Consider the following 27,387-nt stretch of genomic DNA (forward strand, 5'->3'; position numbering starts at 1 on the left):
TACCAACTCACAAGAACTGATTGTTAAATTTTCAAGTGTTGGCTGTTACACATAGATGTTCATAAAAATTAAATTCTATAAATTTAAGATAGGATAAATTATATTAAAAACAAAGGTAAGAAAAATCCCAAATCTGTCACATTTTAGTTATTTTTCTATAGTTTGCCATTATCTTTGTTTTTGAGGTTATCTGTTTGTGTATAGTATATGGTAAAAGTCTATATGGTGGTATGCACAGTCTTCTCAACTCTACATTCAATGACTTTACCTTGGTAGCATAAAAGTGGCCACAGTAGGAATGTTTATACATTGGAAATCAGCAAACACTACAAATTAACACCCCCCTACCTCTGAGGAGAGCCATTTGTTAATATTTACTAACATATCTCTGTGCACAGCTCTTACAATTAATACACACACTTCAATTATTTTATGCTTCCTATATGTATGAATTCATGGACATCCAACATGTTTACTTATCATTCACTGTATGCCAGATATTGCAGTGTACACCTCTACCAGCATTACCTCATTTACCACTCTTAAAATAACTATAGGTATCATTACTCCAATTTTGTAGATAAAAACCTGAGGTTTAAAGTAAAGTAATTTTCTTAGTCACACAGCTGTTAAGTAGTGGAGCACAAGCTTGATTCTATGTTTTCACATAGCTGCAGTGATTTATTGTGGGGAGAGTCTGGGACAGGGTCATAATCAAGGAAAACCATTTTATTAAAGCTATGCTTCTTCTTTGTCTATTTTACTACCACTATGTTCATTCAAATGAATAATCATCTGTTTGGATGTCACATGATAGTCTGTAAAGTTGAATGGGAAAATGAAGGCTAGAGTAGAGGAAGAGAGGAAGTGAGGGGTAAAAGGACAAAACAAGTGGCAATCAGACTGGCTGTCTCAGACAAGGAAAATATTTGTAAACCCTTTCACTACAAACTGGGCAGCACAGTCACACCATTCTGAGCACAGTCCTCCAAATGATAACTTTACTAAGAACAAAAAGTGCTGATGGCTCCTGTCCTTGAGTTATTTATGCTAGGAGATACCCACCTCATATTAGTAATATCAGGAGTCAAGACTTCTTTCAAAGAGGATGTTTTAGGGGGACTTAATGGGAGAACCTTCCTTAGTTTTTATCGTTTTCAACAAGCCATTTTACAGATCAGTAGCACAAGCCCCAGAGTCTCAGTGGTTTCATACAATACCACTGAGGGAGCACAGGTTACTTCTGGCTCCCACCATATCTGATGCAGGTCAGGTGTAAGTGGCTCAACGGCTCTCCAGTGATGTCTCAGGGATTCAGCTGCTTCCATATGCAATGATTTCATTTCAGAGTTCCTCATTCCAGCCAAGGAGTCAGTGGATAATTCATATCCATCTCCGTTGCCTGAGGCTGGGCTTCCATTCACATTCTTAGTGAGCCTTCAGTCACATGGCCACAACCTAACTACTAGGGATACTGTGAAAGGCAGGGGAGCACAGGGACAGTTGGTGGCAGGGGCGGTCCCCTCCATGTTCCCTCTAGTCTACAAGAGCCTTTTTTATTCCACCCACTCTTATTTTGCTCTCTAGTCAACGTAGATTGCTGTCTGTCACACACACCAAAAGAAATGAAGCATGACTCATTAAGAATATGTCTGTCTTTTTTCCAAATGGCGAGATTTATACACTACAGTTTGAAGTTGGGTTGACAAAGACTAGTCAGTGTAGCTGTTGAGCTGCTTCTCTCACAGAGCCTTCTCTGACAGAAAGGCTATCAAATTTCTCATTGTATTTCTCCTTGGCATTTAAATTCAGGAACTCGAGAACAATATTGGAGAAATCTATCATGACACATGTATTTATTTATTTATCTATTTACTTATAAATATATTTTTGATTTCAGAGAGGAAGAGAGAAGGAGAGATAGATAGAAACATCAATGATGAGAGAGAATCACCAATCGGCTGCCTCCTGCATTCCCCACACTGGGGATTGAGCCTGCAACCTGGGCATGTGCCCTGACTGGGAATCGAACTGTGATCTCCTGGTCTATAGGTCATGCTCAACCACTGAGCCACGCTGGCCAAGGCAATCATGGCACTTTTATATTTTAGCCAATAAACCACTCAGTTGCTAAAGCTTAACTTTTTTTGTATTTTATAGAAATTTCTTGTTTCATTAATTGGCAACATTAAACAATATTTTATTGACATGTTTAACTTTTACTCATTTTAGTGGGCTTTTGTACATTGATTTTTGGAACTCCCAAGGTCCAGCATAAATTTTGCCCTTATAGATTAATATGAAGTCTTCGACATCTACTCCTCCAGAGTAACTAAATAATCGCTGAGTGTTAACATGGGGCTTATGTGACCCATTTCTAATCTCTGCCTCAAATCTCACATCAAACATATTTAAAGGATAGAGAATGGTTTGAAGAAAACTAAGGAGATTCTTGGAACACGGGGCCCTCAAAACTTAAGACTGGGAAAGTTCCTGGCACACCACAATGAGTTGGTCACCCTGTGAGTGTTCCTCCTTGCAATCAGATTGGGTTCCTTCTAACTGACCTTGTCTTTTTATCTTGGGCTCCAATCCCTGTATTACGCTTGGGAAAGAGACACTATGAGGTAGTATCCTAAGCATATACAGTGAAAGAAAATGATGACATTTCATTCAAATGGATTCATGATAAGTGTGTTTGGGACACTGAAGATTTCGTTCTGGAAGAGAAGATTCTTCATAGTCTCAGTGAAGGAAGTACCCAGTTTTCACCATTAGGCCTTTATACCTAAATAGTTTCTCCCTTGATTTTAAATTAAGATAATATAAGGAATTATTCTCCATCAGATATTCCAATTTATCTTCCAAACTAGTTATTTTTCATGGTAAAGAAGGAAAACAAATAACAGAGCAATAAACCACTGACCTGGCATTCTCTTCCCCTTTTCTTTTGATAGTAGCTGGTATATTTCAATTTTCTTTTTCAGTGGCTTCAACAGGTAGATAAAAGGGTGGGGCTTCTGGTATAGCCCTTACAAGGTATGACTTTATCAAGTTTGTTTAAGAAAAATGAACTTTAATTTTTAAAGACCTCTTTTCCCTATTGTTTTAAGAAAAATGTTTATTACCCTAAAATACTCTGTTCCATATATGGAATTAAGGTTTTGTTGTTGTTTTGTCAGCCCTCTCTGGAACCACTCTATAGAAATTTACTGATATATTATTTTCCCTCTGCATACACATGGCCCCAAGGTATAAAGATAAAATGAAATGTCATATGAAGTCATGAGAAAAGTCTAATTCACCTCTACACAGTGAACAGAGGAAAGGAAAGTTTGATTTTATAGAGTGGTTTGTGGTCCCTTAGGTATAGTTAAGTCCAACTGAGAATAAAGTCAACCTTGGAGAAAGGAGAATTGAGACAGAGAGAATGTGAAATAGTGGACAGCATTTGGGGGAAGAGCAAGAGATGCAGTCATGATGACATCATTTGTGACCCTGAATCTAATATGTCTAATCTACTCCTTGAACTTTTTAGATAACATGAACTTATAGTTCTCTTTTTGTTCTTAAGCCAGTTTGCTTTCAAACATGAGGTTTCTGACTGACAAGCTCTCTCAGGAAAAGTTGCATTTTTATTGTTTACATTTGTATGTCTCCCCAGGACTAGGAACTCTGTTGAGTGATACCATCTCAATTTTGTTCCTTTGCAATCCTAATTCTTATTTATTCATTTGCTCAAAGAACATGTTGTTTGAGTGCTTAGAAGAGAGGAGGATAAGCGGTGGTGGGGATGAAGGGTATGGGCTCTGGGGTGGAATGATTGCCTAAATCTGCAGTTTTTCCACTTCTAAGGGGTTGAGGCCAACTCATCCCTCAGTCACCTAACTAATTAGATTGTTTTAAGGATTAAATATAGTTCCGTATGTAAAATGTAAAAAATTGAGAAGAGCAGACACTTTATAATGTTTATCTATCTTCATGGTTATTAATATTACTCATGTTATTTTTTATAGGAATAAAGTATTTCAATAGGTCCCATGGATTCTTGAAAATAAGACATATACTTTATTTTCAGGATGGAGTTTGAATTTTATCAATCAGATCTACCATATTAATTATGCAATTGTATAACTTTTCTTATTTTTTGTTCATGTGTTTTTTGGAGACAAAAATAAGTGAATCAAAAACATCTCTTATTAGTTTTTAAAATTTTCTCTTCATGTTTTCTCCTGTAATTTCTGTTTCATGGATATTGTTAATGTATTACTTGGAAGAATGTCATATCCCCGCTTTATCAAGTCTGACCTCTTTTTCTATCAGTGGTGTGTTTTTTTTAATTCCATATATAAGTGAGATCATACAGTATATTTCTTTGTCTTACTAATTTCACTTTACATAATGCCTTTTAAAATTCTATCCATGTTGTTACAAAATGTAAAATTTATTCACTTTTTATGGCCAAATAATATTCTATTAGATATGTAACAATTTCTTTATCAGTTCATCCAGTAAATTGGGAACTTTGGTTGTTCCCATCTCCTGTCTACTAAAAATAGTGCTTCTGTGAATATGGGGGTGCAGATATCTTTTTAAGCTAGTGTTTTTTTCATTTCTTTTGGATATATTCTGAGCAGTGGAATTGCTGGATCACATGGTAATTCTGTTTCTAATTTTTTTTTTTTTAGGAACTTGTGAGCAATTTTAGAGCAAGGATTGTATTCTTTAATTTCATATCCACAGAAATAACTTTCAAAATACATTGCAAATATCAGACATACAAATAATGTTTGTTGAATGGAAGAAACAATAATTAAATGTTCTATTTCCCAGTGAATTTTTTGAGCTTGATGAATAATTAAGACACCTGCAATTTTGATGTCATCGGTGTTTTCATCCTTTCTTGTTTTGGTATGTTTACCTTTTAGTGTCTTTTATCATTCTCATTGGTAAGAAAATCCCTGATTCTGTATCCTTTTATTTTTACCTCTAAAAGCTAGTCCTTTTCTCTTTGATTTATGTCAAACAGCCACCTGTGTTATTATTTATTCAGTTTTCTACTCTTTGATTACATTATGTATTTTGTTTTCTTTTTCAGTAGCAATTCAGAGTCATTCAAACTGTTTTCTATAAGCATTTCCACCCACTTACAGGATCTCACACTGAATTTACTTCCTGACACCTGGGAATAGATATTTACCTTCTCTACGACTGTTCCTCTACTAAACCTAGATGACAATTGAGTAAAATTATTCCCTATGAATCTTTCCAAAGAGGAGGGAAAGAGACAGACTTGCCTCTCATTCTGCAGTTACTTAACCACTAAAAATACGTCAAATGGGCATCATGTGTTTGATTCTAAACTAGGTGCTGTAAGGGTTACACAGATGAAAAAACCAAGACCCTGCTCCTTGTGAACAATGATGGTGGAGAGAAACAAAGTAAATACAACTCAAGGCAAAGTGGGGAAAATTGAACTCAATGAAGTGAGAGCAGAGTACATACTTTCGACTTGGGACTGGGGGATGATTCAATTTGGGACATGAATCTTGGGTGAGAATTTTAAGAGTGAGAATGTGATGCCCAGTGGAGGATAACTAATGATAAAGGTATGGAAATCTTTGTTCTTAATCCAGTGTTACATTTCTGAAATAGTGAATGGATTGTATAGCTATCAGAATAAAATGCATAGAGGAACACAGTGGGGAATGAAGCCAGAAAGGCAAAGCATTCGTTTTCTATTGCTTCTGTCATAAATAACCAAAAAACAATGGCTTACTATAACACAAATTAATTATGTTACAGTTCTGTAGGTCAGAAGTCTGACATGGGTTTCACTGAGATTAAATCACAGCGTCCGCTGAGCGGGGCTTCTTTTTGGGGCATAACTCATCTCTTAGACTCTCTAGCTCTTAGAGGTCCCTTCTCTCCACCTTCAAACCTCTGTCCACTCTTCCGCAGTGGCATTTCTCCCTGACCAAAGCCAGGAAAGGTCTCTGTTTTTAAAGATCCATGTAATTAGGTCGGGCCTCCCTGAGCAATCCAGAATAGTCTCCCCATTTCAAGGTCCTTAATTGACTCACATCTGCAAAGTCCTTTTTGCCACGTAAGGTGATGTTCGCAGGTTTCAAGATTAGGATGTGGACATCTTAGGGGCCATTATTCTGCCAAAAACAGGTGGCTTAAACCAGATCATGAAAGGAATTTGCTAAACATGCTCTAGCAACACAGTTCAAGCTCGCCAATATGAAGTATTTTCCAAATGGCATCAGAGGCAGTGAAAACAGAGCAGAGCGGAGAGTTAGAAATAATCAAACCAAAATATCGTAGGAAGCTGTGACCTCACAGGCAATCAAAGTGTATTTAAATATTTTACTCAGCCCTTGGATTCACCTGTGTATCTACCACCACAGTTTGCAAAGATATCAATCAGTAAGACTTACAATTTGTACATTAATTTGGTTCTTGTTTTCTTTTCCTCTCCCTAATGCCATTAGTAACATAAATGTCACCGTATCTTTGAACTAGAAAAAAATACATTTTTTTTTGTTTTTGTTGTTTGAGTTTATGTACTAAAACTCTAGTAGACATATGATAATATTACTAAACATTTGATTTATCAAAGAACTTTTCACAAATACGTAGACTTTTGTTGAATTTAGTTTGACTCAGCAATGTCACTTTTAAGTAAATCATTTGTGAGCACCTAAGATATGCCAAGAATTTGTCTGTTTCCTTTAACTCATTAATTAAAGAATTATCTATTAAGAGTCTACTATATTCCAGGTACAGCTTACCCTTTGGGAAGAAAGTAGTAAATAGAACAGGGAAACCATCATGGCACTTGTAGTCTAATAGGATAATGGACACTCTTCAGCATAACTAAGTGGACTAAGTATATTTTAGACAGTGATAAGTGTCTAATATAGACAAATAAAATGGAAGGGGCACTATAAATTCAGGGAGGGGTGTTGAAATTTGTGATGATGAGAGTCACTGAGAAGGTGGCTTTCAAATACTGTCCTGTAGGAAATGAGGTAGATCCCTGTTCACAGTTGGAAAATTGGAAAACTTTCACAGTTGAATCTTACCTAGCAGGCTCCAGCTGACTGGTACTTGTCCTGGCTGCTAAGTGCTTCGTCTTCTGCTGTAGCTGCCAGGCACTTTCAGAAACACCCGAAGGGCTATGGGTGAGGCAAAGATGGTTCAGACCCGATTCTGCCCTCCACTCGCTTCTAGGGAGGGAAGACAGGACTCAGATCACTGTAACCTAAGGTACGAAATGGATTTATAAGCATCAGGAGGGATTGGGCAAACCGAGAAAATTGTAAGTGGGAGTTCCGTTAGTCAACAAGAATGGCAGTACCAGAAAAGCATCCGATCCTATAGAATCCTAAGATCAGCCCCTCATAGGCATAGCAGCTCACAGTTGTTTTCTGAATGTTCTGTCTTTCATTATGAATATTAAAGCAAGAACCTAAAGCAAATGAGAGAAAAGGCAAGCTCCCCTGCATCATCTTTAGTACCTGCATTAATGAAAGCATGAAGAGGGGGTTGGTTTTGGACTATTTTCAGGTAGTTCTCCCCAAGCATACCAGAAAACACAGGACTCTTGTCTGGCATCTTATTTCTGACATCCTTGCCACCTGGGTTGTTTCCTTTATGTTTTTGTTCCTTGTAATAAAGTGGATTTTCTTTCTTTTCCAATGAGCATCAAGAAACCCAGAACAGAAAGCCAGGTGCCCATTAAACAAGCATGCAGATGAGGCATCTAGGCCTGTCTTCTGAGTTTCCCAAGAAGAAAATGCCACTGCTGACATGAATAGCAGAGGCCAGACAATGATTCTTAGGGAAGATAAACAGGCCTGTGATTCCCTCCTGATGGCTCCCACTCCCCTCCTAGATGACCGATCATGAGGCAAAAGGTCATGGGGATAATTCTGCACCTGCAGCCTGGGAAGGCAGGCTCCGTCCTTGAAAAGAGCTCTGCTGTAATAGATGCTAATTATTATTGAGTCAAATGCATCCTTTCATGGAGGGGCAGGTGGGAGGCTCTGTCATTGTCAGGGCGATTCAACCAGGAGCAAGTTTAGAATTATTTGCACAGATGTCCATGTACCCAAGAAGCCCCAAGTGTTGTGTACGGGCTGTTCATCAGGAAGTGTCATTAGAAATTTCAGCAGCTCCATAACGAGATGTTCAGGACTCAGGTGAATGACAAATGCCACCTAGTACCCAGGCACAGAATATTGAGAAAAGGCATGTGATTTATTAATCGGGGCTTGAACTCTACTGCTGGGCCGCTGAGCCTCTGGTGAGAGTTTACACCCTGCCATCTGTACTTCGAGACAAGTTAACAACAACTTTGGACACCATGGAGCCCTCAGGGGATCTGCTTCCATGGACATCCATCTGCTTTCTGGTGACTTGAATGGTAGGACAGGCCCAGTGAGGAGAATGAGGAACAGAGAGGAAATGAAAAGAAATTCACCCAGCTGTAGGTGAAGAACAACTACATTTAGCTGAATGCCAGAGTGGACTTGGGAACTTTCCCTTGACATTAACTACCCCATTTTTTGGAGAAGAATTTAAGAGAATGTTATATTATCTTGCTTCAATATATCATTCTACTTTCTTTCTTCTTGGATTAAAACCTAATGTGTTTTTTTGTTTGTTAATCCTACCCTGAGGATATTTTTTTCCATTGCTTCTTAGAGGGGAAGGTATGGAAGGGGGGAGAGAGAAAGAAAGAGAGAGAGAAACATCGATGTGACTGAGCCTCCCACCTGCCCCTCAATGAAAGGATGCATTTGACTCAATAATAATTAGCATCTATTGTAGCAGAACTCTTTTGCCTCCTGCATTCACCTGACAGAGGGTAGGGAGCGGACCAGCAACCCAGGTATGTGCCTTTGACTGGGAATCAAACCTGAGACCCCTCATTGCTTAGGCTGATGCTCTAACCACTGAGAACATTGGCCAGGGCAAAACCTTTTTTTTCTTAAAAGATGGCTTTTCACATATAAAAATAGCACTGCAGAATTGTATCAGGTGATAGACTGCTCAAATTTACAATTTTGTTCCCAATTCTGATTGTTTCATTTGTAAAAACACAATTATACCCTTTAAGACAATCATTGATTGGAGGAACAAGAGCCTACATATTCACTGATTCATCAGAGAATAAAGTACCCAGACTATGTTCTGGGCATTTATTCTGGGTTCTGACACAAGAATAAGAAAGGTTGTATCCTTCCTATTACTTTTTTTCCAGATCTTTAAAGTAGCTACTCCACTATCTTTTAGTTTGCATTGTTTCTAATGAGACACCTACTGTCATTCTCATCCTTGTTCCTTTGTATGCAATGTGACTTTTTTCTTTGGCTGCTTTCAAGATTTTTCTCTTTATTAAGGTTATAAACAATTTAAATATGTTAGGCCTTGGTGTAATTTTCTTCAGGGTTTTTTTGTGCTTAAGTTCTTTGAGCTTTTGGATCTGTGGGTTGCTTGTTTTAATCAAATTTGGAAAAATTTTGTACATTAATTCTTCAAATATATTTCTGTATCCACCCTGGGATACAATTACATATATATGCTCAGAGTTGGTCCACAGTTTCCTGATGCTCTATTTTTTTTCAGTCTTCTTTCTCTCCATATTTCATTTTTTTGATAGTTTGTATTGCTAGGTATTTAAGTCCACTAATATGTGTGTTTTTTTTTACAATGATCAATCCATTGTAAATACTGTCCCTTGGACATTGTACTTTTTATCTCCAGAATTCTATTTGTCTTTTATTATATACTCGAGGCCCGGTGCACGAAATTCATGCACAGGTGGGGTCCTGAGGCCTGGCCAGCGATCAGGGCCTATCGGGGCCATCTCCCTCAGTCCAGATTGGAGCCAGGCCAGCCAGGCTCTTCTGGCTGCCGGCTGAGACCTAGGGGCCTGCCAGCCACCAGTTGGGGCCTGTCAGCTGCCAGGGCCTACCAGACAGGGGGAGGGACCATGGGAGGTTTGCTGGTGGGGATTAGGGACTAGGGGAGGTTGGCTGGCTTTGGGAGGTTGGCTGTGGGCACGCAATGACCACCAGGGAGCAGCTTCTCCATTGAGTGTCTGCCCCCTGTGGTCAGTGCGCATCATAGCAACTAGTTGACCAGTCGTTCCAGTCATTCCAGTTGTTCAGTTGTAACAGTCTCTTAGGCTTTTATATATATAGATTCCAGGTCTCTTTTAGCATGCTCGTGCTTTCCTCTGCTTTTTTGAATATATGGAATATAGTTAAAATAACTATTTTTATGTCCTTTTTTACTAATTGTATCATCTGTGTAACTTCTGAGTCTATTTCCATTAATGATTTTTTCTCCTCATTACAGGCCTGTTTCTTTGCATGTCTGAGAATTTTTTATTCAATGCAGATATTATGAAGTTTTCTGTTTGAGTAAATAATTTTCTTTAAGTATTCTTGAGCTCAGTTTTGTGATGCAGCTAAGTTATTTAGAAATATTTTGATCCAATAAAAGCTTGCTTTTTACTTTGTTAGATGGGAAAGAATGCCATTTGAACTAGAGCTAATTTCGCTCCACTACTGAGTACTCTATTCAATGCCCTATGTCTTATGAAAATCCTCCACTCTCACTGGTGGGAAGATGAACTATTTATGGTCTTGTGTGATCTCTAGAAATTGCTCCAACGCCTTTGGTGATTCTTTCCCCAGCCTGGAGTAGTTTCCACACAGCATTTACTGACTAGTTCTTAGCTGAAGATTTGAAAAGAACCTTCTGTAGATCTCCAGAGCTGACTTTCTATTCTCATTCTCTGACCTGGGAATTGTAGCTACTTTATTTCTCTATAATCTCCATTCTGTCCTCCAAGTTTTAAACCTGCTTTTGAATTACCTGGGTGCCTGTTAAAAATGGAGATTCTGGAGCCACTCACACTATCTGAACTGTAATTTCTGAAGATGAGGCCCAGAATTCTGCAGGTTCATTAGTTACCAAGGTGATTATCTAATACTATAGACTTCTGAGAACCACAGACATGATAAAACCTTTCTTAAGATTTATTAGTTACCAAATCCAATAGCTTTTTATGAGTCTTCATTCTGCTTGACTTTGCCTGAAGTACAGCCATGTTCATGCTCTCTACCTGGATCTCCTCAGCATTATAATGTATTAAAACAGGTGTGTCCTTCCCATCTCAACAATCTTCCACATATTGAGCCCAGGAGAGGAAGAACTTGGCCTGTGACTTGAGAGACCCAAGTCCTAGACTGGGTAGTGCTACTGGCTTGCTCCATTTGACTGCATCTAAGTTTCTGTTCTTCCATCTGCAAAATGAGCAGCAATAATTCAGTCTACTTTATGAGGTGGATATAATGATCAAACTAAACCAGGTATAATGCATATGCTTATTCTAAAGATTTCTCAACATTTTTTACATGTGCTGTATCTATTTGTCCTTTCACTCTACATTCCAAGAGTGTCCACCAGGGAGATATTCCAGCTTATATATTTAATTCTCTGCTATATTCAATGTATTCCTCAGCACATCTATTGAGTTGTTTTCATTTTTCTAAGATATCTAATTGTTTCTTTTTCATAGAATCCTGTTATTGTTTTATGGATGTGATATTGACCAAAACCTCTTTGAGAATATTCGTTGTACCTCTATATGCATAGCTGTCTTCTGTTATTCTTTTAACTTGGTTACCTTGGATGTTCTTTTATTTGTTGAATATGGTAGTGATGTTTTTTCTCAAATCTTCAGTGAATATTGATTGCTTATATTTTCAAGTGATAATCAATGTTTAATTGTTTGTAAATATATTTTCTGATTAAAGTAGCCTTCTCTGGAAACTGTGTGGGAGGATGGGTATGTTATCTGCCAGATTATGAAGGTTCCTTCAGAGTGTGGGAGCACCCTATTCATTCTAGTCAAATTAATTGGAGTACAGCTCTACTTCTAAAAGCCCAATATTTATTCTGGGAGTTTTTATGCCAAAAATACAAACTGAGAAAATCTTGTATATATGACTTTCACATGGAAAACTGAAGTCTACTGGTCTCCTTGTTTCTTTCATTGGTTTCCTTATTGGCAGGAGGAGGGGTCAAGTTTCTTTAGACTTTACTCTGTTTCTCTCTTTACTCCCATCACAATGCTAAGAATCCTGTCCTGGAAGATCACTCACTATTTTAAGAATCTTTATTTTCTTAGGAGGGAGTTAAATGAAAGGACATTTTGGAGGAATCGTAGTTACTGCCTGTTGCTTTGTATAAATGGCATAAGCGGGATCAAACTGTTCTAGTTATTCAGAATATGGTACTTCAATTACTCTGATTATTTCCTAAGGTCCACTTGTTTATTGACTCTGAGCTTTCATTATGTGTGAATTTGCTTTAACAGTAATTTTCTCATCTGTGTTGTTTTCTCTGATTTTGTTTCTCAGACTTTCTGACTCCATCTGCTTCCTATATTTTAGAAATTCTTCAAAATTTCCCAGGAGCTAGTGGCATTCTTTCTGTTTGTCACTATTGTTGTGGACTTGTTTCTTTAAAAAAAAAAAAAAAGATGGATGTACATGTAAATGCTCAGCCCCTATCTTGAAATAATCTTTACTGTAGTGCCTCTAATTTTAATAATCTAAAAAAACAAGTTCAGTTATTTTAAATAAATTCTTAGAGAATATTTCATCTGTAGCTGTGTTCCCAAATTTGAATGTGCAGCTTATTTGGTACTAGTAACCATCTTTACATGACTGCCTTACAGAAGACCTCTTATCTGATCTCATAATAGGTTGATAAAATGAAAAGTTGGTAGAAAGAGGGAATCATAAAAATGATGCACAAATTCTTTTAATTGTATTTAAATGTAAATATATACAGGTACATTCTTGTGTCAAGCTTTTGATAAGTGGCATTTTATTTTTGAGTATAGATTACACTGTTTATAATTCCAATTCATCTGTGTGCATGCCCATAAGGCATTATTTATCTTTTCCAGTTTTGGTTTCTCTACAGTTGAACAAGAACCTAAAGTCATGTGAGTGGAGGATTCCTCTGTATATTTATAATTTTTATCCCCTTGTCCAATTCATGCACAAGTGCCCAGCCCACATTTTTTTGCAATGATTATTTTAACAATTCTCCTTATTGTAATCCTATAAAATAGTTTTTATTGAAACATTTTTTTGTATTCCCATTTCATTTATTTAATAGTTGCATTATATAGTTGCAGCAAATAATAAGTACCATAGACTTACACAGTTTTGGAAACAAGATACCCAATTTTTATAAGTTTACAATTTAACTGGTGGATACAAAAGTGCAAGGGCCCATAATGGAATCTCATCTTTGAGTGTTCAGAGACTATAAACATCAGGCCATGTTTAAAATGGGAAGAGAAATCTGGTTGATGTGAAATTATGTTAAATGGATACTGGTTATCATCCTTTATTCCACAAAAATATTTTAGGCATTATGCTATGTTCTGAGGATATAGAGATTGATATGGTGAATAAGAACAGGTAAAAAAAAAAAAAGAAATATACTAAAAAGGATCAGAGATAGGCTAGTATATGCATATATGATAAAGAAGGAATGCATATCATATAGTAATTCATTTAAGAATTAGTTAAAAATAATTCATTTAAGAATTAGTTCGGTGACCTTCCCGAGTAGCTGGCTGTGCAGGTCGGGGTTGCCTGAGCCGTTGGTCCTGCAGTGAGATGTTTCAGAGCCTCGTGAGAAATGTGTGGGTTCCCATGAAGCCCTACTACACCCAGGTTTACCAGGAGATCTGGGTGGGCATGGGGCTGGTGAGCCTCATCATCTACAAGATCCGCAGTGCGGATAAAAGATCTAAAGCTCTGAAAGGTTCAAGTCCTGCGCTGGCTCATGGTCATCACTAGCAGCTGAGCCGAGTGCACAGCGGGGGAGCATTGGCTATTAGATGGGGACGAGGGAAAGTATCTAGAAGTGCCGTGCCCTTGCTGGCATGAATAAACTACCTGTAGACACCAAAAAAAAAAAAAAAAAAAAAAAAGAATTAGTGGAAGAGAGTAATAAGACTCCCTGGAAGGGTTGGCACATAAACTGAATTCACAAAGATAAACCTGAATTAGCCAGGTGAGATGTATAAAAAGTAAATAAGAGAAAGAAAAATAGCATATTATTTTCAATAAGAAAAAATATTTATAAATTTTAATATGGTTACATTTATAATTTATAGTCATATAAATTGGTTTAGTAAAGATTTTATGTCCCGATTTCAGATACCAACATTAGAACATATTTGCTGCATTTATCGTGTGAAAATGATGTTTGAAATTCCAAAATATTTCTGGGAAATCCAGATATTCAAATGTGTTCATAGTCACTATGTCAGTTAGAAATGACATTTGGCTGTAAGAGACCTGGAAAACAGTGGATTAAAAAAGGGAGAGATTGGGAGATCCAAGATGGTGGCTGACAGGACGGCAGGCTGCAAGATACTGTGTGAGTGAGAGAGCGAAAGGAGAGTGCATGGACATGTGGGGAGTGTCTGTATTTGTGAGTGAGGGACAGCTATATTTCACAAGACTATTGGGGACTGGTAGACCAGGCTCCCCTGGCCAGGCAGCTTCTACTACTGCTGAAATCTCTCGTGGAGCAGCTGGCCTGCTGCAGAGACTATGCCATCTTGAAGGGGAGAGTGGCTGTGATTGGAAGCCCAGCCTTACCTTCAACCAGGGAGATCTCAGATACCTCCTGGGACCCTACAATCACATTGCCCAGGGACCAGCTGCCTCAGCTGTGAATCCACAAGCACGAGACTCCAGCCTCTCTGGCTGCGGGCACCTAAAAAGTTTGTCCAGGGGGAGACAAAGTGGCACTGAATACACAGATGGGTCCTGTGCCTTCTCACAGAGTAGATAAAAGGAACAGCTGAATTGAACAACATCCACCCAGAATTGGCAAATTAAACACACATGGTGAGGCAATCCATGGATGGAAAGGTCAGAGATCGCCTAGAGAGAGTCAACGCAGGAGAGAGAGAGGTACATAACCAGACACCCTGGGAGGAATGAACATGGGGAGACAAAGAAACAGCCCTCATACTAAAGAAAAGTAGGAATCACCTGGAAAAGGAACTAAACAAAATGGAGGCAAGCAATTTGTCAGAGAAAGAATTCAGAGCAGTGTCATAAGGATGCTGAAAAAGATGGAAGACAAATTCAACAATATGTGTAAGAACCAATAGAAAATGAAGAAGAACCAAAAAGAAATGAAAAATGACATCGCTGCTATGAAGAACTCAATAGAAAGCATCAACAGTAGAGTAGAAGAAGAGGAGGACTGCATCAGTGAGCTAGAATACAAGGTAGGAAAAATACCCAAGCAGAGCAGCAACTGGAAAAAAAAACAAACCTTAATAAACAGGAGAGGAGCCTAAGGGAACTTTGGGACAACACAAAACAAAACAACACCCATATAATAGGAGTCCCAGAAGGAGAGGAACCTGAGCAAGGAATAGAAAACCTGTTTGAAGAAATAATCACAGAAAACTTCCCTGATATAAGGAAGAAAAAACTCCCACAAGTCCAAGAAGCTCACAGAGACCCAAACAAGATGAACCCCAAAAGACAGACACCAAGACACATTATAATTAAATTGGCAAACACCAACAACAAAATAAGAATCTTTTTAAAAAAATATATTTTATTGATTTTTTACAGAGAAGAAGGGAGAGAGATAGAGAGTTAGAAACATCAATGAGAGAGAAACATCGATCAGCTGCCTCCTGCACATCTCCCACTGGGGATGTGTCCGAAACCCAGGTACACGCCCCCAACCAGAATTGAACCCGGGACCCTTCAGTCCGCAGGCTGATGCTCTATCCACTGAGCCAAACCGGCTTCGGCCAAAATAAGAATCTTAAAGGCTGCTAGAGAGAGAGACAGAAAGTTACCTACAAGGGATCTTCCATCAGACTATCAACTGATTTCTCAACAGAAACACATCAGGCCAGAAGGGAATGGAATGAAATATATAAAGTCTTGCAAAGCAAGGGTCTGAATCCAAAAATATTGTACCCAGCAAGGCTATCAATCAAAGTTGAGGATGAAATCAGGAGCTTCACAGACAAAAAAGGACTAAGGGAGTTTATTACCATGAAATCAGCAATGCAAGAGAGGTTAAAGAGACTGCTGTAAAAGAAGAAATTAGAAGGGAAGAAGGAACATAGGCATAAAGAATAAAAGTGGTGACAAGCAAGTACCTATCAATAATAACTTTAAATGTAAATAGATTAAATGCCCCAATAAAAAGACATAGGGTAGCTGAGTGGATAAGAAAACATGACTCATGTATCTGCTGTCTATAGCAGACCCACCTCAGAACAAAGGAATCACACAGACTGATGGTGAAGGGATGGAAAAAGGTTTTTCAGGCGAATGGAAGTGAAAAAAAAAGTTGGGGTAGCAATACTTATATCTGATAAATTAAACCTCAAAATGAAGGCCATAACAAGAGATAACGAAGGCCACTTCATAATACTAAAGGGAGCAATTCAATAAGAAGATATAACTCTGGTAAATATATATGCACCCAATACAGGAGCACCCAAATACATAAAAAATACTCTGGAGGATATCAAGGGAGAGATGAACAACAATACAATCATAGTAGGGGACTTTAATACCCCACTAACACCACTGGATAAATCCTCTAAACAAAAAATCAGCAAAGAAACATCAATCCTAATAACTCACTAGATCAGATGGAATTAATTACATCTTCAGAACATTCCACCCCAAAGCCACAGAATATACATTCTTCTCAAGTGCACATGGGTCATTTTCAAAGATAGACCACATATTGGGATACAGGCAAAGTCTATTCAAATTCAAGAAGACATAAATCATATCAAACATCTTCTCAGATCACAATGGCATAAAATTAGTAATCAACTACAATAAAAACAATGAAAAAAAAATCAAACACCTGGAGGCTAAATAGCATCCTATTAAACAATGATTGGGTTACTAGAGAGATCAAAGAAGAAATTAAAAGCATCATGGCAACAAACGACAATGAAAACACAACAATCCAAAATCTATGGGACACAGTAAAATCAGTCTTGAGAAGGAAGTTCATAGCTCTACAGGCCTACCTCAAATAACAAGAAAAAATGATAATAAATTATCTAACCCTACAACTCAAAGAGTTAGAAAGTGAGCAACAAGAAAAGCCCAGTATAAGCAGAAGGAAGGAAATAATAAAGATCAGAGTGGAAATAATGACACAGAGACCAAAAAAAAAAAAATAATACAAAAGATGAACAAAACCAAGAGCTGGTTCTTTGAAAGGATAAACAAGATTGATGAACCTCTAGCCAGGCTCACCAAGAAGCAAAGAGAGAGGACCCAAATAAACAAACTCAGAAATGAAAGGAGTGAAGTAACAACCGATCCCATAGAAATACGAAGGATTATGAAAAAATACTATGAACAACTCTATTCCAACAAAATGGACAACCTAGACGAAATGGACATATTCTTAGAAAAATACAAGCTCCCAAAACTCAATCAGGAAGAATAAAAAAATATGACTAGGCCGATAACTACTGAAGAAATTGAAACAGTGATCAAAATCTTCCAGCAAACAAAAGCCCTGGTCCGGACGGCTTTACAGGGGAGGTCTACCAAGCATTCAAAAAGAACTAAAACTTATCCTCCTACAAAATATTCAAGAGGAAGCAACACTTCCAAGCTTTTTCTATGAAGCCAGCATTACCCTATTTCCAAAACCAGATAAAGACACCACAAAAAAAGAGAACTACAAGCCAATGTCCTTGATGAACATAGATGATGAAATCCTCAACAAAATTCTAGCAAATAGGATTCAGCATTACATTAGAAATATCATACACCATGACCAAATGGGATTTATTCCCAGGGATGCAAGGATGGTATAATATCCACAAATCAATAAATGTGATACATCACATAAACAGATTGAGAGACAAAAATCACATAATTGTATCAATCCATAAAGAAAAGTCATTTGACAAAATTCAACATCCTTTCTTGATGAAAACTCTCAGCAAAGTGAGAATAGAGGGATTATAACTCAACATAATAAAAGCCTTATATGACAAACCTACAGCCAACATCATATTCAATGGGAAAAAACTAAACTCATTTCCCCTGAGGACAGGAACAAGACAGGGGTACCCACTTGCACCACTCTTATTCAATATAGTACTGGAAGTGCTAGCCATAGCTATCAGGCAAGAAGAAGAAATAAAAGGCATCCAAATTGGAAAAGAAGAAGTAAAACTGTCTTTAGTCGCAGATGACATGTTACTATACATAGAAAACCCCAAAGACTCCATCAAAAAAACTACTAGACTTAAGAAATGAATTCGGCAATAGCAGTATACAAAATTAACATCCAGAAATCTATGGACTTTTTATACACCAATGAAGAGAAATGAAAAAAAACACAATCTCATTTACCATTGCACCAAAAAAAATTAAGATACCTGGGAATAAACTTAACTAAGGAGGTAAAAGACCTATACTCGGAGAGCTATAGGACATTGAAAAAATTGATAGAGGAAGACATAAATAGATGGAAGAATATACCATGTTCATGGATTGGTAGAATCAACATCATTAAATTGTCCATACTACCCAAAGCAATCTACAGATTCAATGCAATCCCCATTAAAATACCAATGGCATACTTCAAAAACTTAGAACAAACTCTACAAAAATTCATCTGGAATAAAAAACAGACTCCGAATAGCCACAGAAATCCTGAGGGATGACAATACCAGATATCAAGCTATATTACCATGCCATGGTTCTCAAAACTTCCTGGTACTAGCATAAGAACAGACATTTACACCAATGAAACAGAACAGAGAACCCATAAATGGACCCAAGACATTATGCTCAATTCATATTTGACAAAGGAGACAAGAGCTTACAATAGAGTCAAGACAGTCTCTTCAATAAATGGTGCTGGGAAATTTGGTCAGATACATGCAAAAAAAAAAATGAAACTAGATCACCAACTTACACCATACACAAAAACAAACTCAAAATGACTAAAGGACTTAAATGTAAGAAGGGAAACTATAAAAACCCTAGAAGACTCCATAGGCAGCAAAATAGCAAAAATATGTTGTAGCAATATCTTTACAGACACAGCTCTAGGGCAATGGAGACTAAGGAGATAATAAACAAATGGGACTACGTCAAAATAAAAAGCTTCTGCACAGCAAAAGAAACCATCAACAATACAACAAGAAAGCCCACTGCATGGGAGAACATATTTGCTAATGTTATCTCCGATAAGGGTTTAATCTCCAACATTTACAGGGAACTCATACAACTTAACAAAAGTAAGATAAACAACCCAATCAAAACATGGGCAACGGACCTAAATAGATACTTTTTGAAAGAGGACATAAAGAAGGCCCAGAGACATATGAAAACATGCTCAAAGTCACTAATCATCCAAGAGATGCAAATCAAAACAACAATGAGATACCATCTCACACCTGTCAGAATGGCTATTATCAACAAATCAATAAACAAGTACTGACAAGGATGTGGAGAAAAAGGAATCCTCCTGCACTGCTGGTGCAGCCACTGTGGAAGACAGTATGGGGTTTCCTAAAAAGTTAAAATTGGAACTCCCATTTGACCCAGTGATCCCACTTCTGGAACTATATCCCAAGAAACCAGAAACACCAATCAGAAAGGATATATGCACCCCTATGTTCATAGCAGCACGATTTAATATAGCTAATATTTGGAAACAGCCTAAGTGCCCATCAGCAGATGAGTTGATTAAAAAACTGTGGTACTTCTACACAATGGAATTCTATACTAATAAAAGGGTAATATGCTAATTAGACTGGAAGTCTTCCAGACGACCTTCTGGACATCCTTCCTGACAAAACCGGCCCAGGAGAAGCACCTGCCCCACAGTCCCAGGTGCCAGTGGCTGTGCCTGCGGCCTGAGTGAAGCTGCCCACTCATGGTCCCCTGTGGCTACGGCTGGCCCAGGTGAAGCGGCCTGGGTCCTGGGTGCCTGCAGCAAGCCCGAGGAGGTAATCCTGGGTCCCTGGTGTGGGGCCAAGGCAGAGGTGGTTAGGGGCAATCAGGTAGGCAGGCAGAGGAGTTAGGGGTGATCAGGCAGGCAGCAGGTGAGCGGTCAGGAGCCAGTGGTCCCAGATTGCGAGAGGCAGTCAGACATCCCCCAAGGGTTCCTGGATTAGAGAGGGTGCAGGCTGGGCTGAGCGACCCCCACCCCTGTGCATGAATTTTGTGCACCAGGCCTCTAAGTGCCACTATAAAAAAAGAAGGAACTTTTACCATTTGCAATAGCATGGATGGAACTGGAGAGCATTATGCTAAGTGAAATAAGCCAGTCGGAGAAAGATAAATATCACATGATCTCACTCATATGTGGGATATAATGATCAACATAATTTGATGAATAAGAATAGATCCAGAGACAAATGGCGGGAGGGGGAGGGGATTAGAGAGCAACCAAAGGACTTGTATGCATGCTTATTAGCATAACCAATGGATAAGGACACTGGGGCAGTGGGGGCTTGCTCGGGGTGGGAATAGCTGGGGGGGAGTGGTCAAGCGGGAAAAAGGAAACATATGTAAATTTTAGACAATAAAAAAAAAAGAAAGGAAGAGATTTATTCTTCTTTCACATAAAAGAAGTCTGAAGGCGCAATGTCCAGGGTAGTTATGTGATGACCCAAAGTTATCATGATAGTTAGTTTTATGTATCAAGGTGCCCAGAGATTTGATCAAACATTATTTTGGGTGTGTCTCTGAGAGTATTTCTGCATGTGATTAACAAATTAATCAGTAAATTGAATAAAGCAGATTGCCCTTCCTAGTGTGGGTGGGCCTCATGCAATTAGTTGAAGGCCTGAATAGAGCAGAAATGCTAACTATAACAAAATACCTCTTATCCAACTGCCTTCAAATTGAGACATCATTTTTTCCCATTTTTAGACTCAAACTGAAACATCAGCTCTCCTGAATTTCCAGCTTGCTGAATGTAGATTGTGGAACTTCATAATTACATGAACCAATTACATATATATATCTTTCTAGAGGCCCGATGTACAAAATTTGTGCAAGAGGCTCATCTCCCACCGCCATGGCGGCTGCCTGGGCCCCTGCTGTGGCAGTGTCAGCTGCCTCTGCCTTGGCCTGTGGGGGCCAGGGGCCTCTGCTGCCTCGGCCTCGGCCCCCACCTGCCATGGCTTCCTCCAGTATAGATTGGTTCTGTTTCTCTGGAGAAACCTAACTAATACAGTCACCACTGTCCCAGGGTCCTCTCCTGTTCTGCTCTGGACTTTTGAATGCTGGCTACTAATCCTGGCACTTCAACCTTCACATTCCTGTTCCAGGTAACAAGCCAAGAAAGATGGGAGGGTTAACATCTAGGCAAGTTAGCTCACCCTACAACTTCTGCTACATGCTACTGGCCAGTTATGTGGTCATCGTTATCTAAAAAAGGAAGCTGGAAAATGTAGTTTCTCAGCTTGGCACACTGCCATGCCCATACCCAATAGAAAGCATTGTTCTTCTATTCAATAAAAATAGAGATTGAAAATTGGATAGGTACTTACCAGTCTCACAGAAGCTAATGTCCTCTGCACATCACAGATATTCTATAAATGTTAATTAAATAAAAATGGTAAATTTTTATAAAATTATTCTTTGATCAAAAATTTGGAAAAACAAAATATTGCTACTTAAGCCTTATATTCTCCTCCATTTTTAACTAATTCTTGAATGAATTACTATATAATATGCATTATAAAAATGCTGCTGAATGACTTTTATGTACCACAAGTTTTCAATTAAGTTAATGAATTATTGTAGAAGAATCTTTAGTGAACAATAGATAAAATTTTACCAGGCAGATAAATTATTTTAGTACAAATCAATGATTCTAAATTGTTCTAGCATGTTTGAAAAATTACATATTTTTAAGAAGTCTAAGCATTACCTCATTGGTCTTATGATAGTGTTAATTTGCTAAGAAAAAATGTTTTCGTTGAAAGTAAAAGCTAAATTTCAACCTGGTTTCTGAGTAATAATAAAATATAAACAGATGTATGCTATCTCATGGAAATTTTACCAGGATAGATAAATTTACTCCAAACCCTAAAAAATACATATATTTTATGCATTTTAAATATGTATTTTCAGTATTAACTGGTGATTCATTATGTTGAATATTTTATGCTTTTTTTCTTTTCGTTTTTAGGTTTTTTCAGCACAGGACAGAATGGCAGAGCCCTTGATTTAATCATGTAAATCTTGTATGCTCAGAGAAGAGGTAGGTCAATGCAATAATTCATTTATCATATTGATTGATACATTCAAAGTCAGTTATACTCAAAACACACACACACACACACACACCCCTTAACGGCGTTAGGTTAAGAGCAGAAATGATCACACTAAATAGCTTACTCAAGGAAAAGAAAAAACTCACATGACTACTGTAGAAATGACACTTTCTGATTTTGAAAAGGGGTCAGGTGTGGGCCATCTCAGCTCCTGCCCTGGGAGAGTTCACAGTGTGAGTGACGTTATTGTTGGTGCTGCAGACTCTGGTAGAAGGGTCTCCAGGGCAATAAAATCCCATGGCAACAGGGAGATAAAAATGATTCAGCGCTCCGCTGCTGAAGCCCTTTGCCAGGCTGTGAAGAGCGAGGATGTATCAAGTATGGTTAATCCTTGGTATTAATAGCTGGAAAATATGTTTTTCCTCTGTAAATGCCATCCATCCAACCAGCATATTCACTGTCCTGCATTCTTTATCCCTATTAGCCAACCATTGCCCCCCTTAATCCACCATTCTACAGGGAGTATGAGAATAGGTGATGTAAGATGTAGTCACTGCAATTAGATTACTATAAAAACAAATAATATGGCATGTCATATTCAAAAAGGAGGGATGTAGTTATCTAAAAATTCCCAATTTCTCAAGTTTGAGAGGTACAACTTTCTGATTTAAACACTGAACAACAAAAAATAGATATTAGTTTTTCATATACCAGGCAATTTATTTTCAACTTTGTAATATATTTCACATTAGGAATAATAGTTGACTCTAAGTAAAATTCTAGTGTTTTGAGCTTGAATTATTTTGATTCATCCCTTGGAATTTATTGATAAAACTAGAGGCCCGGTGCACAAAAATTTGTGCACTCGGGGGGAGAGGGGGTCCCTCAGCCCTGCCTGTGCCCTCTCGCAGTCTGGGACCCCTCAGGAGATAATGACCTGCTGGCTTTGGCCTGCTCCTGGGTGGCAGAGGGCAGGCCCAATCCCTAAGTGCAGCCCCTGGTCGGGCTCAGAGCAGGGCCGATTGGGGAGTTGGGGTGCCGCCCCCTGTCATGCACAGAGCAGGGCGGATGGGGAGGTTGCGATGCCACCCTCAGTCATGCTTAGGGTAGGGCCAATTGGGGAGTTGGGGGGCCGCCCCCTGTCATGCACAGAGCAGGGCGGATGGGGAGGTTGCGATGCCACCCTCAGTCACGCTCAGGGTAGGGCCGATTGGGGGGTTGGGGCACCGCCCTCTGTCACACTCAAGGCAGGGTCGATAGGGAAGTTGCGGCGCCACCCCCTGTCACGCACAGAGCAGGGCCCATCAGGGGGTTGGGGCGCTGCCCCCTGTCACATACAGAGCAGGGCCCATGGGGGGGGGTAGTTGAGGTGCCGCACCCTGTCACACTCAGGGCAGGGCTGATGGGGAGGTATGGCTCTACCCCGTCTCACATAGAGCAGGGCCCGTGGGGGGGGGTTGGGGTGCCGCCACTGTCACACACAGAGCCGCAGGGCAATCAGGGGGTTGGGGCGCCACCCTCTATCACCCACAGAGCAGGGCCAATCAGGGGGTTGGGGCTCCGCCCTCTATCACCCACAGAGCAGGGCTGATCAGGGGGTTGGGGCGCTGGCCCCTGTCACGTGATCCTGGTGCCGGGAGGCCTCGCGGCTCCGCTGATCCCGCTGATCCCGCCCGGCAGGGTCACAGATCCAGGTCCCAGACCGCAGACAGCCTTGCCTGCTGCCGCCTGCCTTCAGTATGCAAATTAGCCTCCATCTTGTTGCTTCAGGGTGGGGGTCCCCACTGGGGTGCCTGGCCAGTCTGGGTGAGGGGCTGAGGGCTGCTTTCAGGCTGGCGGGCGACTAAAGCTCCCAACCTCTCCTTTTTTTCTTTTTTTATTCTGGCATTTATTTACCTTCTATGGCTGTCACTGGAGCTGAGAGCCGGCTTTCTCTCTGAGGCTCGGCTGAAAGCAGGTTTCTGGCCTTTGTTTTCTGTATTCGAAACAATGTTGCGACTCCAGCTCTGAGATCCCGGCTGACTGACAGGAGGTTTCTGGGCTTTTGTTTATCTTCTATAAATGTTACTATGTTTCCAACTGAAGCTCAGAGGCCAGCTAGTGAGGTGGGGAACGTTGGAGTCCACAGCAAGCAAGCCTCCTGTTAGCTTCCAGCTGCCTGGCTGCCGGCCGCCATCTTGGCTGACAGTTAATTTGCATAAGGATACGCTGATTAGCCAATGGGAAGGGTAGCGGTCGTACGCCAATTACCATGTTTCTCTTTTATTAGTGTAGATAGCATATACTAATATTATTCTCTTTTTGAAAATAATTGGTTTGATAAAAGCTACCTTTAAGTGACAATAATGGAAGAAAACTCACAGCTCCTTACTGTTCAGATCAATATGAGACTATTTTTTGAGATGAGCTCTATATAAAATTTGTGGTGATTTGAGGTATAAAAAACATTGTAAGGTAAATACTATCTGGTATTTTCTTTCATCATTTGCTTCCCAATTCTGCACGTAAAATAAAATCCAATTTCATGAGTGAGTTTTATTAAAGTTTGGAGCAAAGATTCAAACAAGGATTTTCTTTTCTCAAGAAAGTGATATATTTCAAAACACACTCTCATGGCATTATCTTAACAAAGAGGTGTAGTATTTAGTGTTACCTTTCACAGAGTTGAGTTCCACATGAATGTATCCACATGGATATTGAACAGATTACATAGAGAAATTGAAACACATTTCTGCAGAATAATATCCCTGGCATCTGGGCTTCTAAGCTGTAAGTTTCTTGATGCCTCTTTTGGGATCCTCAATCACCTATATGTGAGTTGGCCGTCTGAGTGTATTTCAAACCTAAGGATTGACCTTCAAATATTTCCCTTGTACCCAATTGCTAAAACCAGCTGTTAAAGAATCACCACTTAACCTTACTGGAAAAGTAAATGATTTTGGATACTTGTCATTTGATTGAGTCAGATCTGAATAGAACAGTAGTGCTACTAGACTGGGGTGCCCAAGATCCCTAGCATGCCCTCTGGTGGCAAGCTTTGCTCACCCAGTCTCACAGGTGTGGCTGGTTACTCCTCTGTCAAGGTCAGTTGAACTAAGCTTTTAGAATACCTTCTCCAAGTCATTGTCATCATTCAGTAGTTCTTCCTCTTGGGCAGTGGATCTCAAAGTGTGGCCTCCAGATCAGCAATGTCAGCATCCTCTGAAACTTATTAAAAATAAGCATTCGGGGGACCCATCCCATAGACCCTGAATCAGAAATGAGGGAGCAGGGATCTGAATCTTATTTTCACAAGCCCTTCTGACGCCTACTAAAATTTGAGGATCATTGTCCTATTCTGGCTAGTGGTGAGAACTCTTCAGAAGCCTCCACGCCTGTAAGAGTGCTTTGCTGGAGTCCCTGCTGCCTTCTCGTACTCATAGCCTCAATTTTTAGCCTCCACAGCCACCAGAATCATGTTTGTCAATAGCAATTTTGAGCAACTGTAAGCAGTGCTGCACTGAGCATTTTACACCTCTTTGCTATGTGTGTTATTTCTGCAGTATAAGTTCCTATACAGTAAACTGCTGAGTCAAAGAACATACACATATATAGTAATATATTTTCTTATTCCCTGTGTTCTTGATGCTCTGGCATCTAGGGCCTTACTGGCCCTGGAAACACTACCCCTCCCATGATTAGTTAATTCCAAGAGAGAGCAAACAAGTTACCGGCAAGCACATTTTTGAATACAATACAGAGACAATATTCTGAACTCCCCCTGGCTCTTATCTTTCACAAGAGGCAATCTTCCTTTGTTTTAATTATCCTATAGCTCAGAGCCTGCCCAATTATTCAAACTATCTAATCCTAAATCTGCTCAGCTTGATTACCCTGCCTTGGCCCTTTCATCCTGCAAAAAAAAACCCACAATCAAGTTTGTCACTGATGCTTTCCCCTCACTTCTGCCTCTAGATTTACCCTGGTGGTTCACATGAGTCTCTACATAACATGGAGCCCCTCTCCTCCTGGGAGCTGTGAGAAACAAACTATCTTTTTAATAGCAGTCATCTGATCTGTTAGCCTCACCATTAAAATCTGGGTACATTTTCAAACAATAAATGAAACACCATGAGATGGTATTACAGAGAGGTTAAGGCCATGAACTCTGGTGCTTGAATACCTGGGTTTAAATTCCAGCATCTCTGCTTCTTAAGCGTGCAAACTTTTGTTAGGTAAGTTATTTGACATCTCCATGACTCGATATTCTCATCTGTAAAATGGGAGATGACAGCAGTACCTACCTCATGGAGTCATTGTAAAGATTAAATGTTAATAAACATAGAATACTTATAACAATACATAGCACATGATAACTACTTGCTATCATTATTGTTATTGGTAAACTTGCCTAATCAATCTCTAAAAAACTGAAATAATTTAGTCTCGATTAAGAACACTTCTGAAAGCCAATTTACCTGTATTCCTAATGATACTGGATAATTGAATAATGCCAATTTAGTGAAATTAAATCAAGGTTTTAATATTTTCCCACCTAATGGATTTTATAAAATCATCCCTATTAGCACTGTTTCACTACTAAAGTATTTGAAAATTGTTAGGATGTATTTGAGCATTTGATTTGCTTCTACTGTGAGTTATCTATTTGTTCTCTTCACATTATTTGATTGTCATTTGACTAGTGAATATTGAGTGCAATATTTAAAATTGAATTTTTTTGTGACTGCATCAACATTTTTATACCACCTTTAGTCAAAGAAACATTTTAAATTTTATGTATCCAATTGGTCACTTTTCCTTTATGGCTCCTGGGCTTTATTTATATAAAAATTCTCATGTATTTCTGCTAGTACTTTTATAGTTTACTAGAGGTCCGGTTCACAAAATTTTGTGTACTCAGGGGGGTCCCTCAGCCTGGCATGTGCCCTCTCACAGTCTGGGACCCCTTGGGGGATGTCCACTTGCCAGTGGGGAGCAGGCCTAAGCTGCAGTCAGACATCCTT

General features: G+C 39.2%; 1 protein-coding gene and 1 long non-coding RNA gene across 2 annotated transcripts; one reads left to right on the forward strand and one right to left on the reverse strand.

Moving 5' to 3' along the window:
* Window positions 1–7,097: 7,097 nt before the first annotated feature.
* Window positions 7,098–22,614, reverse strand: LOC139013084 (uncharacterized). Its single transcript, XR_011471929.1, has 3 exons — window positions 22,531–22,614; window positions 21,656–21,697; window positions 7,098–7,235 (listed from the first exon to the last, which is right to left on the reverse strand). It is a non-coding gene; the product is annotated as an uncharacterized lncRNA (long non-coding RNA).
* On the forward strand, window positions 13,725–13,946 carry LOC139013081 (ATP synthase subunit ATP5MPL, mitochondrial). The gene has a single exon (XM_070419285.1). It carries the CDS (start codon window positions 13,725–13,727, stop codon window positions 13,905–13,907), a length of 183 nt encoding a protein of 60 aa, XP_070275386.1. The 3' UTR covers window positions 13,908–13,946.
* Window positions 22,615–27,387: the final 4,773 nt, after the last annotated feature.

This window comes from Myotis yumanensis, unplaced genomic scaffold, assembly GCF_028538775.1.
Source record: "Myotis yumanensis isolate MYYU_CA2020_CCGP unplaced genomic scaffold, mMyoYum1.0.hap1 SCAF_6, whole genome shotgun sequence".
Taxonomy (NCBI): Eukaryota; Metazoa; Chordata; class Mammalia; order Chiroptera; family Vespertilionidae; genus Myotis; species Myotis yumanensis.